Below are 20366 nucleotides of genomic sequence, written 5' to 3'. Positions count from 1 at the left end.
TTTGAGAGACCTCTGGAACAACATCAAGTTTACTAACATTTGCATCATCAAGTAACTAGAAGAAGAGTGACAGCAAGGATTGAAAACTGATTTGATAAAATGATTGGAAACTTCCTTAACCTCGTGGAAGAAATGGATACACAAGTCCAGGAAGCACAGAGACACAAACAAGATGAACCTCAAAAGGCCTACAACAAGACACATTATAATTAAAACGCCAGCCGAAACCGGTTTGGCTCAGTGGATAGAGCGTCGGCCTGCGGACTCAAGGGTCCCAGGTTCGATTCCGGTCAAGGGCATGTACCTTGGTTGCGGGCACATCCCCAGTAGGGGGTGTGCAAGAGGCAGCTGATCGATGTTTCTCTCTCATCGATGTTTCTAGCTCTCTATCCCTCTCTCTTCCTCTCTGTAAAAAATTCAATAAAATATATTTAAAAAAAAAAATAAAAATAAAATAAAATGCCAAAGATTGAAGACAAAGAGAAACTATTAAAATTAGCAAGAGAAAAGCAGTTAGTTACCTACAAGGAAGCTCCTGTAGACTGTCAGCTGATTTCTCAACAAAAACTTTATAGGTCAGAAAGAATTGGCATAAAATATTCAAAGCAATGAAAAACAAGGACCTACAATCAAGATTACTCTACCCAGCACAGCTATCATTTAAAAATCAAAGGAGAGATGAAGGTTTCCCAGATAAAAAAAAGCTCAAAGAATTCATCATCACCAAACCAGTATTTCAAGAAATGTTAAAGGGACTTCTTTAAGAAAAAAAGAAAAACAAATATGAATAACAAAATGATAGTAACTATATACCTATCAACAATCACTTTGAATGTAAATAGATTAAATGCTCCAATCAAAGGACACAGGGTGGCTGAATGGATCAGAGACAAGACTCATACATATGTTGTCTACAAGAGACTCATTTCAGATCAAAAGCACACACAGATGGAATATAAAGGAATAGACAAAGATATTTCATGCAAATGGAAATAAACAAACAAAAAAGCTGGGGTAGCAATACTTCTATTAGACAAAATAGACTTTAAAACAAAGGTTATAACAAGAGACAAAGAAGGACAATACATAATAATAAAGGGATCAACCCAGCAAGAAGATATAACCCTTGTAAACATTTACACACCCAATTAGGAGCACCTAAATTCATAAAGCAAATATTGATAGAGCTATAGGATCAGCTCAACAGTAATTATTGGGGACTTTAACACCCAACTGGCATAAATAGATAGATCATCCAGACAAAATCAAGAAGGAAATAGCAACCTTAAGTGACATATTAGACAAAATAGATGTCATTGATATTTTTAGAACATTTCACCCCAAAGCAGCAGAATATACATTCTTTTCAAGTACACAGAGAACATTTTCCAGGACAGACCACATGTTAGGTCACAAACAAGTCTTCATAAATTTCAGAAGATTGAAATAATTTTAAGCATCTTTTCTGACTGCAGTGGTATGAAACTAGAAGTCAATTATAAGAAAACTAGAAGCCCGGTGCACAAAATTCGTGCACGGCGGGGGGGTTGTCCCTCAGCCCAGCCTGTACCTTCTCCAATCTGGGACTCCTGGAGGGATGTCCGACTGCCCGTTTAGGCCCGATCCTGGTAGGATCGGGCCTAAACGGGCAGTCGGACATCCCTCTCACAATCCAGGACTGCTGGCTCCCAACTGCTTGCCTGCCTGCCTTCCTGATTACCCTTAACCGCTTCTGCCTGCCAGCCTGATCACCCCCTAACCACTCCGCTGCCAGCCTGGTTGATGCTTAACTGCTCCCCTGCCAGCCTGTTTGCCCCCAACTTCCCTCCTCTGCCAGCCTGGTCACCCCTAACTGCCCTCTCCTGCAGGGTTGATCACCTCCAACTGCCCTCCCTTGCAAGCCTGGTCCCTCTCAATTGCCCTCCCTTGCAGGCCTGGTCCCTCACAACTGCCCACCCTTGCAGGCCGGGTGCCTCCCAACTGCCCTCTCCTGCTGGCCATCTTGTGGTGGCCATCTTGTGTCCACATGGGGGCAGGATCTTTGACCACATGGGGGCAGCTATATTGTGTGTTGCAGTGATGATCAATCTGCATATTACTCTTTTATTAGATAGGATAGAGGCCTGGTACAGGGGTGGGGGCCAGCTGGTTTGCCCTGAAGGGTGTCCCGGATCAGGGTGGGGTTTCCCTTGGGGCGTGGGGCGGCCTGAGCGAGGGGCCTGTGGTGGTTTGCAGGCCGGCCACGCCCCCTGGCAACCCAAGCAGAGGCCCTGGTATCTGGGATTTATTTTCCTTCTACAATTGAAACTTTGTAGCCTGGAGCGGAGCTAAGCCTGCTGCTCCCTCAGGGGCGGCAGCCATTTCTGTGGCAGTTAATTCACCTTCTACAATTGAAACTTTGTAGCCTTAAGTGGGTGAGCCCGGCCAGGGTGTTCAGAAAGCTTTGCTTCCCCTGTTGCCGCCGGCAACCCTAGCCTGCTCTCTCAAGCTCCATTCTGCCGCCATTTGTTTGAATTTGTTTACCTTCTATAATTGAAACTTTGTAGCTTGAGTGGAGGCTTAGGCCTGCAACGGCTATGGAAAGCTTGGCTTCCTCTGTTACCTGGGAAACCTTGCTCTCTGTGGCTGTAGCCATCTTGGATGGGGTTAATTTGCATACTCGCCCTGATTGGCTGGTGGATGTGGCTTGGCTGATGGGCGTGGCTTATGTAGCGGAGTGATGGTTAATTTGCATATTACCATTTTATTAGAGAGGATAACTGGACAGCACACAAAAACATGGAGACTAAAAAATGAATGGGTTAACAACGAGATCAAGGAAGAAATCGAAAGATACCTGTGACAAATGAAATGAAAACACAACCCAAAAATCTATGGGACACAGTAAAAGCAGTCCTAAGAGGGAAATTCACAGAAAAGCAAGCCTACCTCAAGAAACAAGAAAAGGCTCTCCCTCCCAGAAACACACTCATGGGTTTCCCTTTTCCTATCCCCTCCCCCTCCCTGCTCCTGGCATGTTACCACTAGCTTCCTCACTCCCAAGCTCCAACAGCCTTTCCTTTATCTCCATAACTTGTTTCCTAAGTCCATTTCTTCTAGGAATTACTTCTTCTACCTCTGTGATTTACCAAATAAATGTTCTCTTACAGTTTGGGTCTTCTTGGTTCTGAATTATTTCCTAGCCAGAACCCAAGTACCAAAAAAACTCAAGTCAAAAAAAAAAAAAAAAGAAACAAGAAAAATCTAAGCAAGTCAATTTGTCATATTTTTACATTGTCAAGTCTTATTAAAAGGGTAATGGCATGGCATAGCCAGTTTAGCTCAGTGGATAGAGCATCAGCCCACAAACTGAAGGGTCTCAGATTCGATTCCAGTCTAGGGCATATACCTCCATTGCAGGCGCGATCCCCAGTCCTGGTCCGGGTGCATGAGGGAGGCAACCAATCGATGTTTCTCTCTCACATCAATGTTTCTCTTTCTCTGTCTCTCCCCTGCCCTTCCACTCTCTCTAAAAATCAATGGAAAAATATCCTTGGTGAGGATTAAAAAGAGAAAAGCTCATGGCATAATGTACAATAAGACTAATTAATCTTCAATAAACTAACATGAACAATAATTTTAAATATTTTTATTAAAAAAACAGCTACTTTTAAACATTTATTTTTTTAAAAAAAGACTAATTAACTTACCTCCTTTTCTTCACCAACTTGGTCCAAACTCTCATGACTTGAAGGATTATATGGAATTACTAAAAAAAAAAAGAAAAAAACAGTATCCATTAGCTGAGTTTGACTTAAAATTTCCTCTTGATTTTAAGATTTTCTTTCTGGTCTTGATCATTTAACATTAAGTAGTTGTCTTACTAATAACAAAGTGTATATAAACATGAATTAAATCCTAATCTTTAATGAAGGTAAAGGAGAGCAAAAACCAATCAGTAACCAAGTACTGATTTTACCAAGTATTTTGCTATTTTAAAAATATTTCCCTTCTTTACAAATTAATCAATTTCTCTATAAGGGTGACTCTATAAACCCTATTTGATTATTTTAGTATGAGTGAGGCATGGAAGTAGAGGGTCTCTGGTTTTCAGTCCTTACTTCTTTCATACTCAAAATGCTCCTAACTACTGCACCACGTAGGTGAAGTAAAGAACTGACAAGATTGTACTCTAGGCTTCTATTCCTTGAAGCCACTTGGATTACAAAAACAAAAAACAAACAAAAAAACAAGCCTACATTTCATACAACCAGCTTCTGTTATGAACAAGAGACTATATTCTGTCCTTTCAGAAAAAGTCCTTGCTTTGCCTCCTTGATTCATCCCGTTAGGCTTCCTATCCCATTTAATTGCTCCTTAAATTTCCCAGATACACATTTGAGGTTTATATCTACTTGACATTTGAATTCACATGATCTTTTTTGAATTTTTATACTGCATCTCTATATCTTTTACATATTTTCTACTTCTGATAATAAAGCTTTTAATAAAAACAGGTCACTTTAACATAGTCAACATGGCCCACAAAATCAGTATGTTTTCGTTATTGAAAAAAAACACTAGGTTTGCTGAATTTAAAGGGGTCTTAAACAAAATTAATCTAAATTAGAGAAAAGAGTCATTTGTTGTAGTTTACATATTTGTCTTTTCAAAACGTCAAATGTATGTTAAATATTGTGACGATATTACCACCATAATATATGGTTACCTCGCTTTTATGTGGGGAGAACAGAAATGTTTTTAAACTTAGGTGTAAGAGTCACTGAAAGAAGTCTTTCAACGATATTTTGTTAATGAACAATAATTCACGACAGCGTCATTTTTACCTGTTTGTGCATGGTCTGAGTGCATGGATGACTGATCCATGGGCATCATTGGTTCCTAGAAACATTTCCAAAAAAACAGCAACTCAGTGGAGTCTTTTTAAATCTCAATATCTCTATAAATTCTGGAGCATTATTTTAATGAGACACATCATAATAACACATAAATTTGACAAAATATAACTTATAATGAGAACTATATTACTATACTTAATTTGCTTTTAATTTTACTATATGACACCATATAATATTCCTGTAAATGAGGTAATGTCACATTTTACAGGTAACGGAAGGAACACACAAAACTAATTTAAGGCCATCAAATAGAAATAAAAATTATTCTCCTTTATATTCTGATTTCTCTTATACACTACCTAATCTTCTTTCAAGCTCCATATACACTTTAAGTCTCTGGGAGGAGTCTCTAGTATTTGACTTCTTTAGCTGAGGCCCAGAGATGGATTTCAAGATGTCTACAAACCTCTTGAAATTCCATGTATTTGTGGGAAGGTGTCAGTGAACCAAAAAGGAAAAGAAATAACCCCTAGAAATTGACTTAACCACTGTCACTAACCTAGAATACTAATTCAAACCAAAATGTTACTAATTCATTAATCTTGGACACAGATTTAATGAATACCAGCAAGAAAAGGTGAACCTGAGAAGGAGCATTAATTATACAGTTATAATTTTAAGGCTGCCTTAAAGAAAGGGCTCATTAATTTCTTAATGCATTTAGCACCTATTCTAAATATAATCACTAACCCTGTCCCTCTTTTTTTTTTTTTTTTCCATTTATAAATTCACACAAGTCATCCATTACCTAGGAATACACACACAAATATCAATAGTAACCTGGAGAAATTATGTTCATACTTTTTGGCCTTCTGTTTCTCCTTAAGATTGGATTTTTACCTCCGTAACTGGTACAAACTCACATCTAAGCTTATATGAACCAGCTAAATAATCCTAATACCAAAGAGACACCGCTAATAATCTTTGTTCAAAAAAGGTACTATGAGTAAACATGGTATAATCATTCTAGAAGACAATTTAGAAGGAGGCATCCAGATCTTTTTAAATGCACATATTCTTTAATCCAATAATTCTTCTTCTTAAGATTTATTCACCAGTAAGTTCATTATGATTTTCTTCATAGGAAAATTTAGAAAACAACTCAACTGTTCAATCGTAAAGAACAGGTTTAAAAAATTATGGTATAGACATATAACAAAATATTATGCTAAAAGTGATGAGGATATAGATAGCTAAATATAGAAAGATGACCAAAATATATTATTCAGTAAAAAAAATGGGTTAGAAAACATTACCCATATGATTTCACTTTTGTTAAAAAGCATGTGAAAGAATGAGATATCCAAACATTATGTGCCTTCTGATGGATAAACACTCCACCTTTGATAAAGTAGTCTCAAAAATAACCCACAAAAATAAAACCCAAGCCTACTATCTAATCAAACCTCTAGATCCAACTATAATCCTATATAATAAAGAGGTAATATGCAAATTGACCCTCATGCCCTCGCATGAGATGGCTGCCCCCATGTGATCAAAGATGGCTGCCACAAGATGGCCGGCAGGGGAGGGCAGTTGTGGGGGGCCAGGCCTGCAGGGGAGGGCAGTTAGGGGCGACCAGGCTGGCAGGGGAGGGCAGTTGGAGGCAACCGGGCTGGCAGGGGAGGGCAGTTGGGGGCGACCAGGCTGGCAGGGGCGGGCAGCTGGGGGCAACCAGGCCGGCACAGGAGGGCAGTGGGAGGCAACCGGGCAGGCAGGGGAGAGCAGTTGGAGGCGACCAGGCTGGCAGGGGAGGGCAATTGAGGGTTACTAGGCCAGCAGGGGAGGGCAGTTGGGGGCGATCGGGCCAGCAGGGGAGGGCAGTTGGGGGCAATCGGACTGGCAGGGGAGCAGTTAGGTGTCGGTCAGGCTGGCAGGGGAGTGGCTATGGGGTGATCAAGTTGGCAGGCAGAAGCGGTTAGGGGCAATCAGGCAGGCAGGCAGGCAGGCGAGCAGTTGGGAACCAGCAGTCCCAGACTGTGAGAGGGATGTCCGACTGCCTGTGGGATTGGGACTAAACCCGCAGTCGGACATCCCCCGAGGGGTCCCAGATTGGAGAGGGTGCAGGCTGGGCTGAGGGACACCCCCCCACACCCCACACCCCCAGTGCACGAATTTCATGCACCGGGCCTCTAGTATACAGAAAATAAAGAGGAAAGAGGAATATTTTAAACAATACCATGAAAAAAGCAAAGAGAAAAATTAAGCAAAACTAAATAACAATACAGTTTCTTCTACAATTAAATTGTAAGGGGGGCGGGGGGAGAGTGAGCAAGAGTGAGAGAGCAACACACACAGAAGGGGAGAGAGGGAGAGAGAGCAATTGGTAAATTTAAAAATAGAGAAGACGTATCAATCAATTGCAAATATGGATTTCATTTGGATCCTGATTCATAATGAAAATTGTAAAAACAAAACATTTATGAGACAACTGAAAATGTGAACATTGCCTGGATGGATATCTGACATAAGGAATTTGGTTTTTAGATTTTAAAAATAATCTTTCTTGTTAGAGGTACATTCTGAAACATGTCTGGGATTTGTTTCAACATAACACAGGGTTAAATGGGCGGGGGTATAGATGAAACAAGATTGGTTGTGCATTAATAACAGTTGGAGCAGGGTGATTGGTATATGGAAGTTCATTACATGGTTCCAGCTACTCTTAATATGTTTAAATTTTTTTCTACATGGAAAAATTTTAAATGTTTATACATATAAATCTGCATGGAAAGATATACACAAATGACAATTACCTTTAGATGGTAGATTTCATGGGGAATTTTTATTTAATTTTTCTTTATTCATCTGTATTCTCTATTTTTTCTAGAATGAACATGTTTTATTACATATTTAAAAAAGAAAGTGAAGCCCTAGCTGGTTTGGCTCAGTGGATAGAGCGTCAGCCAAAGGGTCCCGGGTTCTATTCCAGTCAAAGGTTTGAGTCGGTTGCAGGCTCCTCCCTGGCCCATGCCCTGGTCAGGGCACATGCAGGAGGCAACCAATTGATGTTTCTCTCACATCTATATTTTTCTATGCCTTTCCCTATCTCTTCCACTTTCTCTAAAATCAATGGAAAAATATCCTCGAGTGAGGATTTAAAAACGAAAGTGAAAAATAGCCCTAGCCAGTTTGGCTCAGTGGATAAAGCATCGGCCTGTGGACTGAAGGGTCCTGGATTTGATTCCGGTCAAGGGCACATGCCTCAATCCCCAGTAGGGGCGTGCAGGAGGCAGCCAATGAATGATTCTCTCTCATCACTGATGTTTCTATCTCTCTCCTTCTCCCTTCCTCTCTGAAATAAATAAAAATATATTCAAAGAAACAAAAGAAAGTGAAAAATAAAAATTTTAAATCCAAAACTCTCTAGTTAATCTGATACTTGAAATAGCAAACGTGAAGACTGTTCTTACCTGATCTGTGCTTAGTGTCCATGCTCGAGTAATGGGAGCTATCAACTAATGAGGTTAGCTTAAAGAAGAGAAAAAAATCTCTTAAATGCTTCTCCATATATCTTCCTACTTTAGACCAGAGGATTTTATATCAGGCTAAACAGAAAAGTTAACTATATCCTACAAACAAATTTGTAATGACAATTCCCAAATTCACAATATGTGAGCTGACTGTAAAATATTCCTACCCACATTCTATAACAACACTGTTGAGTTGTGATTCCTTAACAACCTCCACACACACACACCACTTTAGACCTCTGTTCTAGTAACGTTATAAAAAATGCTCTATTAAAAATAAAGAAGACATCTGTGTCTTACTGGTGGTAAAGAGTGTCGCCCACATTCAATTGTGACAAGTTTGTGGCACTTCTTATGAACCAGGAGTTTGCAGTTGATGCATTTATATCCCTGGCGTCCAAGTCCCCATATCCGGTCAGTACAGATGGCACAGTGGGCACGCTGGAAAGAGTAATTCAAAGAATTCAGTAAAACAACAACAAAAAGGTCATAATCATTCCCCAACAGTTTGTTCATAAAATAGTGAAAATAAGTAGCTTTCTTCTCTAATTCAGTTCTCTTCATCATATATAACTTTTTCAAAGCTATGATGGTCTGGGAAAAATAAATAGAAAAGAGAGCTTGTTTTAAAGAGACAGTGAGCCCTGGCCCATATGGCTCAATTGGTTGGGTGTTGTCCCGTGCACTGAAGGGGTTGCCTTTTCAATCCCAGATGTGGGCATATGCCTGGGCTACAGGCTTGCTCCCCAGTAGGGGGCATGCAAGAGACAGCAGATGGATGTTTTATTCTCACATCAATGTTTCTCCCTCTCTCTCTAAAAATTAATAATAAAAAAATAGGTTTAAAGAGAGAGTGAACATTTATGGAATATAATGAACATAAACTGATGAACAAAAATAGATCCAGAGACAGAGAAATACCGATCAGACCATTAAACCCCAGAGGGAAGGTAGGGGAGGGTGGGGGTAAGGGGGAGAGATCAACCAAAGGATTTATATGCATGCATATAAGCCTAACCAATGGACACAGACAACCAATGGACACAGACAACAGACAATGAGGGCATGAGAGGGGGGTATGGGGGGGGGGGGTAATGGGGGAATAAGGACATATATGTAACACCGTAATCAATAAAGAAATTAAAAATAAAATAAGATAAAAAAAATAGAGAGTGAAATTTGCAACATGTTGTTTTCTTTTATAAGTCCAAGACTTTTCAGTCTTCATATAATTAGGTTGAGATTTATAAAAATAGGAAAAGTGAGTAAACTTGGAAAACACATGGCAGAAAATATAGTACAAGGACTCTCAATCAAAAATAAACCTTCCAGACTGTTCAGAGGTCAAACGAAAGCCCTGCTCTCTTAAAGAGCAATACCTAAAGTGAATTTTCATTTTAAAGCTTTTTTTTGTTAATATGTTTTTATTGATCTTAGAGAGAGAGGAAGGGAGAGGGAGAAAAAGAGAGAGGAATATCAATCATACATACCCCAACACACAACCTGGGCACGTGCCCTGATCAGGATCAAACCAACAACCTTTTGGTGCACAGGGCTAAGCTCAACCGAGTCAGATCAGCCAGGGTCAAAGCTTTTTAATTATCAGTGGTACCTTGGGTGGTAACTTCTATTTATATTAATGAATTCAGAACATGGCACCAGTTTTAAAATGGAAATGGGAGTCCATTGGTTTAGTTATCAAGAATAGTTAAAAATGTGAACTTCTGGAGATAAATGCTTTCAAACCATGGCTCTGCGACTTACTAGCTCTCTCATCTTGGGCAAGTTATTTAAATGCCCTACCCCTCAATTTCTTCATCTATAAAATGGAAATATATAGTACCTATCTCACAAGATTGTGGTAAGGATTAAATGAATTAGTATATGTCAAGCATTTGGAAAAGTGCCTGAGACAGTAAAAGCTAGAGAAGTGTTTGCAATTATTATTTTCTAAACAGTGAAAATTAAAATTACAATATTAAATGATTTGCAAAATTAACCTTGTTTATTTTATGAGTATCTGGATTATATTAAAAAATACAACATTCTTATAGCTAGGGTAACCATATAATTAATCATCAAATCAGGAACATTTTTAAGAGTGACAGGAGATTCTATTAAAAATTACATCAAGAAAACAGGTAAACTACACAAACTGGGAATGTTAGGTAACCTTACTCCTTTAAAGGGGAATAACAAGACTACCTTTCTTTCATAATAGAGAGGGAAAAAAATAGATTTCTCAAATTATCAACTTTCAACAAACTAAGGTTTACCCTGTTGAAACGCTTGGCTTGGAAAGTGTGGCCATTTGCACAATAAAGCTTTCTCCAGCGGCGAGCACCTCTCCGGTAGATGGACTCTGAAAAGAAATTGAGAGTTTAAAAAAGAGCAAGTGTGGATAAAAATCATTATTATAATTAAGTCTGTTTTTTTTTTTCATGATATTGATAGCAAGAAAATAATTTATATTGATAAAAACCTGAAAGTGAAAAAAATAAACTGGATTCATCAAGGGACTTGATGGAAATATAGCCCATGGAATATAAATGTTTCAGTAATTATTATTACTTTTCTGTTTTTGCATTTTCCCCCAACTCCTAATTTTGCAATAAACACCTGCATCCTTCATCAAGGTTTACCAATTACTAACATTTTATTTTGACTCAGTATATGTACTACCTAAGCAAGCACTTGCTTTCCTCTCTATTTACACATACACTTTCTCCTGAATCACTTAAAGGTTGCAGATATCATTAACATTTCACCCTTTAACTCCCATTGCCTAGGATTAAGGACATTAACCCTAATTCCACTTAAACACAATACTATCACCATGTCTTAGAAAATTAGCATTAATTTAATATTACCAAATATGCAGTTCAGACGCAAATTTCGCTATTTGCCCTCAATGTGTCAGTCATAGCTTCCTTTTTCTCTCCAGGATCTAATCAAGATTCAGGCATTGCATTTGGATTTTCACTGTTTAGAAAATGATAATTGCAAGGATGCTATACCTTTTTTGTCTCTTTCATGTATGTTAAAACACTCAACTTTGTTGTTTGTTTTCCATAAAGTTGAGGATTTTTTTTTGTATTTTAAGTCTAGGTAGTAGTCTTAGGTTCTACATTCTGGATTTATCTCTTTCCTCATTAGAGTTAGTAATAAATATTTTGCCAAAAATAATACACAGGTGACACATCAAGAAATACACAAATGTCAGATTGTTGACTCTCACTACTGGTGCTCACTCTGTTGAAGGCAGTGATTGCTAGTTCTCTTTATTGTAAAGGTACATTTTCCTTTTTGTAAGTAGTCTTACAAATATCTAAGTGACATTTTGTAACCACAAGAATATTCTCTTCCCCAACAACCTTTCATCCAATTGTCTTTAAATTAATGCTTTTCCTAAACAAAGAACTACTACAAAATCATTCTAGACTACCTGTGAAATTTTGGTTTTAAGTCAATCACTATTATATATATTGTCTATTAGTCATTAATAAATATTCCATAATAATAGTTAATACTGTGGAAAGATTCCATTAGGTTTCTAAACTCCTTTTTAAGCAATGTAGCACTGGGTTTACTATTTAAAATTTAAATAGAAAAGACCAATTGAAATGCTCTGAATTAGAAATCTTGAGATAGTGTAATACATAACCTTAAATATAGATGTTTTATTTTTACTTAAATAAATTTTTATTGATTTCAGAGAGGAAGGAAGAGGGAGGGAAACATCAATGATGAGAGAGAATCACTGATGGCTGCCTCCTGCACGTCCCACACTGGGATCAAGCCTGCAACCAGGCACGTGCCCTGGCAGGGAATCGAACCGTGACCTCCTGCTTCATAGGTTGACACTCAACCACTGAGCCACACCTAGAAGTTTTATTTTTAATTATTTATTCTGTTAGGAGTAACCAAAGCTGAAAGAACATTCTATTTCAGAAGCTTTCATGAACTACATCTTGATATATCTTAAATTTAAACATGTCAATGTTGTCTAGAAATTAAAAGAGCCGAGAGACCACATTAATGGTTATCAATCCCCACCCCCATGCTCTAGTTCATTAATATTTATTATGCTGTAGAAGAGGGAGTGTCAAAATCTCCACCAGCAAATTTTAAAGAGGGAAAGTGAGCATGAAATATAGTGAAAAAGTTAGGAAATATTTTATCTGTATGCTACAGACCCATAATACAATGGCAGATGGAACTCTAAAACCAAGATCTGCCACAATGACAAGTCTTTTAAAACCTGACCTTGGCCAGAGAGAATGGCCATTTGCTTCACAGCTCTGTGAAGGCAGCCTACGGCGGCTTTACTCCATCTGCCACTGCAAGTCCAGAGAACTATTCCTAGCTGAATCCAAACCTACATTTTTCACTACTGCTCAGAGTTCTATCTATAGCTTATAGTTCACCCTTTTCCTATATAGTACATGGCCCCATTCGACTTTATATATGAACATCCATAGTTCTTTAATTTTTTTCTTCTTACCAAGTTGCATGGAGAGTCATAGAATTAAAAGTTAGAACTACTACCCTGGCCAGTGTGACCCAGTGGTTGGAGTGTTGTCCTGTACACCAAAAGGTGGCAGGTTCAATTCCCATTCAGGGTACCAGATTGTGGGTTCAATCCCCAATTAGGGTGCATGTGGGAGGCAACAGATCAATTTTTATCTCTCACATTGCTATTACTCTCTCTTCTCCCCCTTCCTCGATCAATTAAAAAATTTGAATTTTTTTTTAAAGTTAGAACTACTTCATTTAATTAAAAACAAAATATTTACCACAATTCCTTCTAAAGTCATGGATATGTGTAGAAACCACAAATGAAAATGAGTTGCCTAATATCCACAACTAATAAATTATACCATATAGCAAAAGCAAAAATTATTCTCATACATAAGTTTGCATATTTAAATTATATCAGGACAAATAGCTGTTTGACTCTTTCAATTCATTCATTAATGGCAATAACTAGCTTAGACATTCAAAAGAAAATCCTGTAACAACTCCTAAGGATGCATGCTGAAGTGTTTAGAGGTGAAGTGTTATGTCCGTTACTTACTCTCAAATGGTACAGCAAATATAAATAAAAATAAAACAGGTGTTTCCTATGTATATACATGTATGCATATGTGTGCACACATACAGATATAGAGATAGAGCAAACACAGACAATGTTAAAAATTGGTGAATCTAGGCAAAGGATATATGGGTTTCTTTGTTTTCAATGTTGTTTCAACTTCTCCATAGGTTTGAAATTTTCCAAAATTAAAAACCCAGAAGGAATATGACTTAACTTTCCTTTCAAATGCAGAATAGATAATTATGTCAGTAAGTTATAACTAAGAACTGCCTTATTTTGATCTGGCAAAGTAGAATTTAGGCAGTTCCTAATATATCCTAAATTAGACTAAAGAATGGAAAAGAAACCAAAGGAATTAAAAGTTCTATTTCTGATTTCCTTTCACTTGTGCCATTGTGTCATAAAAAACATTATTCAATGGTATGAAGTATATAAACACTCACTATCTTCTCCTGGACAGGGCATTCCAGGACGTTCAGGTACACAAGGAAATACTGAAAAAAATAATACAACAAATTTAAAATATACAAATTACATAGAATTTTAAATTCAGATATCAAAAAAAATTGACCCAAATTTCAACCTGACCCTCTCTTGACACAGATACTTAGCATATAGTCAGCATTATTTGTTTAAAGAGATCTACTTTATCAAGGGTATCTAAAAAATAGTTTTAATGAAAGTGACCATCCATAAACAATGCATTAGAAGCTCATTCCAGTCACTGTTACATCATTGATTTTTTTTTTTTTGGCTTTAGATAAATCATTAACTACTATTCCTTTAAATCCTTGTTGTAGTGACAAGTTTACTACAATGAAGAATTAAATTATAAAAATATGAACATAAACCATTAGTTTTTAAAAGATGTATACTAACTTAGGAATAAATTAACACCAGAAACAGTACCCAAATCCAAAAATGTAAGTTTTATGTTAGAAACTATGTATTTATAAACAAGCTAACTCAGATCATTTTTTTATACAGATGGAATATAAGAAATATTACATGAACATTTAACCAACTATTTTGTGGTCTGTGATGTACAAAAGAATCCTATACAATAAAAGCCTAATATGCTGTGTCCGGTCATCCATTCAACCAATCAAAGCGTAATATGCTAGACATGCTAAGGACACTCAACCACTCCCTATGACGTGCACTGACCACCAGGGGCAGACACTCTGACTGGTAGGCTAACTTGCTGCTGGGGTCTGGCCAATCGGGACTGAGAGAGATGGGCCAGACACGCCTTGGAGCCCTCCCCGTGGGATCCCTCAGCCTAGCCTGAGCCCTCTTGCAATCTGGGACCCTTCAGGGGGGCACAATGACTGTCAGGTAGTTCCATCTATATAATAAAAGCCTAAGTTCCATCTATATATATATATAAAGAGGTAATATGCAAATTAGCCAGGAAGCCGTAACAGTCATGACCAGCTCAGGAGGAGGCTGCGCATGCAGCAGGGCAGAGCAGGGCCTGCAGAGAGCGAGGAGCAAGGCGGGCCTGCCTGCCGGGGTGCAGCCACGGCGAGCAGGCAAAGAGCAGGGAGCAGGGCGGGCCTGCCGGCTTGCCGGGGCATGCCGGCAGTCCTGCCTCTGTGCATGAACTGCAGAGGAAACACCTTTTCTGACCGCTCATTGGTTAAGCTCCTGGTATGCCACTCGCAGTGTTCTTGGTCGCTTGCATAATAAGAATCCAAGAAGGTGATCTAGGGTTTTTCCACCTCACTACTGAAGGAAAAAACAAAGGTCCGCTGCTGGAGGGGCTAAGAAATGTCATATCCTGAGCATGTACCTAGGTTGCAGGTTCCTCCCTGGCTGGGGCCCAGGTCAGGGCTCATGCAGGAGGCAACCAATCGAAGTGTCCCTCTCACATTGATGTTTCTCTCTGTCTTTCCCTCTCTCTTCCACGCTCTCTAAAAATCAATGGAAAATATCCTCATGTGAGGATAAAAAAAAAGAAAGAACTGTCATATTCTATGAAAGAGACATCTTGAAAATGCCTACAGAATGTTGTCATTTTTTCATGGTAAAGGGACTGGAGTCTGTGTTGATGAAAACACCTTGGCAGCTGCAGCGGCTGGCAGTGGCAGCAGCAGCGAGGTGATGGGGGCAGTGCCTTCCCCTGATCAGCCCGGTCGCCTCCTACAGAGGGAGACCAGACTGTGGATTAGGCTCCGTGGGGAGCAGACCTAAGCCGTCAGTAGGACATCCTCTGAGGGCTCCCAGATTGCAGAGGGTGCAGGTCGGGCTGAATTTCGTGCACCAGGCCTCTAGACTATAAAATAAAAGCCTAAGCAGCCGTTACGGCAGAACAACTGGAACGACCAGTCACTATGATGCACACTGACCAACAGGGGGCAGACACTCAATGCAGGAGCTGCCCCCTGGTGGTTAGTGCGCTCCCACAGGGGGAGCTCCGCTTAGCCAGAAGCCAGGCTTACAGCTGGCGAGCGTAGAAGTGGTGACGGGAGCCTCTTCCGCCTCCGCGGCAGCGCTAAGGAGCAGCAAGCTGAGCGATAAGGAGTGAGCAGGCAGGCAATAAGGAGCGAGGGGTCCCAGACTGCAAGAGGGATGTCCGACGCCAGCTTAGGCCTGATCCCCTTGTAAGCCGGCAGACAAACATCCCCCAAGGGGTCCTGGACTGTGAGGATGCAGGCCGGGCTGAGGGGCCCCCCAGTGCACGAATTTCATGCACCAGGCCTCTAGTCTAATATATAAAAGCCTAATGTGCTACGTGTCCAACTGTTCGACTATTTGATCATTCACAATGATGTGCACTGACCACCAGGGGCAGAGCTCCAACCAGTAGGTTAGCTTGCTGCTGGGGTCCAGCTGATTGGGACTGGGCGAGACGGGCCAGACATACCCTGGAGCCCTCCTGTGGTCCCTGCACAGCCAGGCCGAAGGACCTCAATGGTGCACGAATCTGTGCACCGGGCCTCTAGTAGGTTTAATAGAGAGCACAGAGTATGAGAAGGGCAGTTCCTTATATTTTTTTTAAAGTCGAAATATAAACTAATTTCTGAAAATAGATCTGTGATACAGTATTAAAACTTAAAATAAACTGTTTAATACTATTGACCAATTATTTCTTTAAACATTCATTGTAGTTTTATTCTAAAAAGAGACGACTCTCAAAACGGAAGACTTATAAAGTTATGCAAGGATCTCAACAAATTAGATTATGTAGCCCTTAGGAGTCACTATGTCAAATTCTAACAGTAGAAAAAAGTCAAACTACTATCTGTCAAAAAACATACTGTATAGAAAAGTATAAGGGAATTACAACAAAGAAGTGCAATGATTCATTATACTTAGGGGAGATTTATATCTGCTTCAAGTTTTAAAGAGTATCCTAGGTCTCCTAAAGCTCCGCAAAATGTTCCATAAAAAACTGCCAATGTATTGCAAGTAAATGCAATACATTAAGTGGTTTCTACATGAGATAAAAAATTGAGAGATAGCATGGGAGAATGAAAAGAAAACAGATCTGGCCTGGCCAGTGTGGCTCAGCGGTTGAGCATCAACCCAAGAACCAAGAGGTTGCCAGTTCAATTCCTGGTCAGGGCACATGCCCAGGTTGCGGGCTCAATCCCCACATGGCAGCCAATCGATGATGTTCCTCTCTCATGGATGTTTCTATCTCTGTATCCCTTCTCTCTCTCTTCCTCTCTCAATAAACATATATTTTAAAAAAAAAGAAAAAGAAAAAAAGAATACAGATCTGGAATCAGAATATCTAGATTTACATCCCAGGTCTATATTGTACCAGTTATATGTTCGCCGAGTTTAGGCTTCTTCTACACCACTACCCACCTCTCAGCCTTGCTGACTTTTAACTATGCAATAACTATAAATAGTCTCATCGTTAACCCTTAGACAAAAGAAAGGACATTGAAGATACCTTACCTTTAGAGATCATTGTTTGCATAAATTAAAAACTGCAAGTTCTATGCTACACTTTGTTGTGAAACACTGAGTTTTAATATCCAAGGAGGCATACATAAATAACAAATTTCTCAAGATTAAAAAAAGTTGACTAGCCAAAACCGGTTTGGCTCAGTGGATAGAGCGTCAGCCTGCAGACTGAAAGGTCCCAGGTTCAATTCCGGTCAAGGGCATGTACCTTGGTTGCGGGCACATCCCCAGTGGGGGGTGTGCAGGAGGCAGCCGATCCATGTTTCTCTCTCATCGATGTTTCTAACTCTATCCCTCTCCTTTCCTCTCTGTAAAAAATCAATAAAATATATATATTAAAAAAAAAAAAAGCTGACTGATGTTGTCTTCTCTAGCAATTGAGAAACTACTAAGAATCCTACATAATAAAAGGGTAATATGTAAATTACCATCACTCCATTACGCCCACGACTGGGCCAGCAGGAGGCGCAGGGGGCGGGACTCGGGGTGGCCGGGGTGGCCGATTGGGCCGGCGGGACGCTGAGCTCACGTCGCCAGCGGCGGCGCGAGCTCAGTGTCTGCGCCATGGCTGTGCTGCGGCACAGAAGGGGCCTCTGGGGCAGCGAGCCCACGTCCTGCTGCGGACCATCAAAAGCGGGGAGTGAAAGCGGGGGAGCTGGCTGTCTGTCCGCTCCGGCACCAGGCCTTTCAAAAGCCTCCACCACGCTGGAGGCTTTCGAAAGGCCTGGTGCACCAGCAGACAGACAGCCAGCTCCCCCGCGATCAAAAGTGGGGAGCTGTGTGACCGCTCCAGCACCAGCGGACCCCCTGCCATCAAAAGCAGGGAGCAGGCTGCTAGCAGTGTCCGCGGAGCGTGCTAGGCTTTACGGGGCAGTGGATATGGCCTGGATGGCAGGTTAGGCCTAGGGGACCCTACACATGCATGATTTAATCATGCACTGGGCCTCTAGTAATTATATAATGATGAGCAATAGAGATTAAGAAAATGACATCAGTATTTTAATTTGGTCAAGAATATAGGCTTGGTGGTGTTTTTTTTTAATATTGCTCTAGAAGAATAAGAAATGACACCCCTTTACCATGAATCAAGAGTTCAGAATCCTTGTTTAGCTCATAAAGCCTAAAGGCTTCTTCTAACTCCAACTGAGATGATACTGTACACGGGTCTCCTGCAAAATATAAAAAATAAAGGTAAACTCACTTTTTAAATCCTCTAAATGTGATGATTAGAAAACAGTTTCTGTTACATAAAGTCTTGAAGGAAAAAAACGACATACATACAGAGAGAAATATTTGACAAGGACAAATCCTATCTAATAAAAGAGTAATATGCAAATTGACCGTACCTCCGATACACCCACAAGCCTCGCCCACAAGCCAATCAGGAGCAACTATGCAAATAAACCCAACCAAGATGGCTGTGGCCACAGAGAGCAGGAGGGAGGCTTGGGTTTCCTCGGCGATGGAGGAAGCCAAGCTTTCCGCCTGCTCTTGCCGGCCTAGGCCTCCACTCAATGCTACAAAGTTTCAATTATAGACCCAAACAGAAATAGCGGCAGCCATGGAGCTGGAAGAGCAGGAGGCTAGGGTTGCCCCCGGTGATGGAGGAAGCCAAGCTTCTGCAGCCCTGGCCGGCCTAGGCCTCCATCCAGGCTACAAAGTTTCAATTATAGAAGATATATAAATCCCAACAGAAATGGCTGCCGCCACGGAGTAAGCAGAAGGCTTGGCTCTGCTCCAGGCTACAAAGTTTCAATTGTAGAAGATAAATAAACCCCAGATACCAGGGCCTCCGCTTGGGTCGCCAGGGGGCGTGGCCGGCCTGCAAACCACCACAGGCCCCTTGCCCAGGCCGCCCCATGCCCCAAGCAAACCTCCACCCTAATCTGAGACTCCCTTCAGGGCAAACCAGCTGGCCCCCACCCATTCACCAGGCCTTTATCCTATCTAATAAAAGAGTAATATGCAGATTGACCATCACTCCAACACACAAGATGGCTGCCCCCATGTGGTCAAAGATCCTGCCCCCATGTGGACACAAGATTGCCAGCAAGGGAGGGTAGTTGGGAGGGACCAGGCCTGCAAGGGAGGGCAGTTATGGGCGATCAGGCCAGCAGGGGAGGGCAGTTGAGAAGGACCAGGCCTGCAAGGGAGGGCAGTTGGGGGCGATCAAGCCTACAGGGGAGGCAGTTAGGGGTGACCAGGCTGGCAGAGGAGGGAAGTTGGGGGTGACCGGGCCTGCAGGGAAGGGCAGTTGGGGGGAACCCAGGCCTGCAGGGGAGAGCAGTTGGGGGGACCAGGCCTGCAGGGGAGGGCAGTTAGGGGTGACCAGGCCTGCAGGGGAGGGCAGTTAGGGGGGGACCAGGCCTGAAGGGGAGGGCAGTTAGGGGCAAACAGGCTGGCAGGGGAGCAGTTAGGCATCAATCAGGCTGGCAGGGGAGTGGTTAGGGGGTGATCAGGCTGGCAGGCAGAAGCGGTTAGGGGCAATCAGGAAGGCAGGCAGGCGAGCAGTTGGAAGCCAGCAGTCCTGGATTGTGAGAAGGATGTCCGACTGCCCAAGGGATATCCCACCGGGACATCCCTCGAGGGGTCTCAGATTGGAGAAGATGCAGGCTGGGCTGTGGGACATCACCCCCCATGCACAAATTTTGTGCACCGGGCCTCTAGTCTTACCTAATAATAGACAAACATGTAAATTGACCATATCTCCGCTATGCCCACAGCCGATCAGAGTGAGTATGCAAATTAGAAGGCCAAAGATGGCCGCCGCCCAGCTACTCCAGATGCAGAGTGGCCAGGTGGGGCAGGATGCCTGCTATGAGAGGGAGGGCGGGGGGCAAAGGGATCTACAGGAGCGGAGAGGGAGGGCGGGGGGCTGAAGGGATCTACTCCGGAGTCTGCAGCGAAGACGAACATGGCAGACGGCAGACTCTGGCTGGAGTCTGCAGCGAAGACGAAGAAGGCAGACTCTGGCCA

The 20366-nt window shown here is 41.3% G+C and overlaps 1 protein-coding gene across 1 annotated transcript in view; it reads right to left on the bottom strand.

Annotated features, from left to right (window-relative positions):
- PRKCI (protein kinase C iota) overlaps window positions 1-20366 on the bottom strand; it is a 70566-nt gene that overhangs the window by 25605 nt on the left and 24595 nt on the right. The window contains exons 3-8 of the mRNA XM_079766737.1: window positions 18470-18559; window positions 13913-13963; window positions 10648-10733; window positions 8672-8812; window positions 4827-4881; window positions 3690-3748 (exon numbers count right to left, since the gene is read on the bottom strand). Of these exons, the coding sequence (XP_079622863.1) occupies window positions 3690-3748; window positions 4827-4881; window positions 8672-8812; window positions 10648-10733; window positions 13913-13963; window positions 18470-18559 (482 nt within the window). The remainder of the gene's footprint in view (window positions 1-3689; window positions 3749-4826; window positions 4882-8671; window positions 8813-10647; window positions 10734-13912; window positions 13964-18469; window positions 18560-20366) is intronic.

Source organism: Cnephaeus nilssonii (assembly GCF_951640355.1).
Source record: "Cnephaeus nilssonii genome assembly, chromosome: 3".
NCBI classification, from domain to species: Eukaryota; Metazoa; Chordata; class Mammalia; order Chiroptera; family Vespertilionidae; genus Cnephaeus; species Cnephaeus nilssonii.
This window is presented reverse-complemented; position numbering and strand designations above follow the sequence as displayed.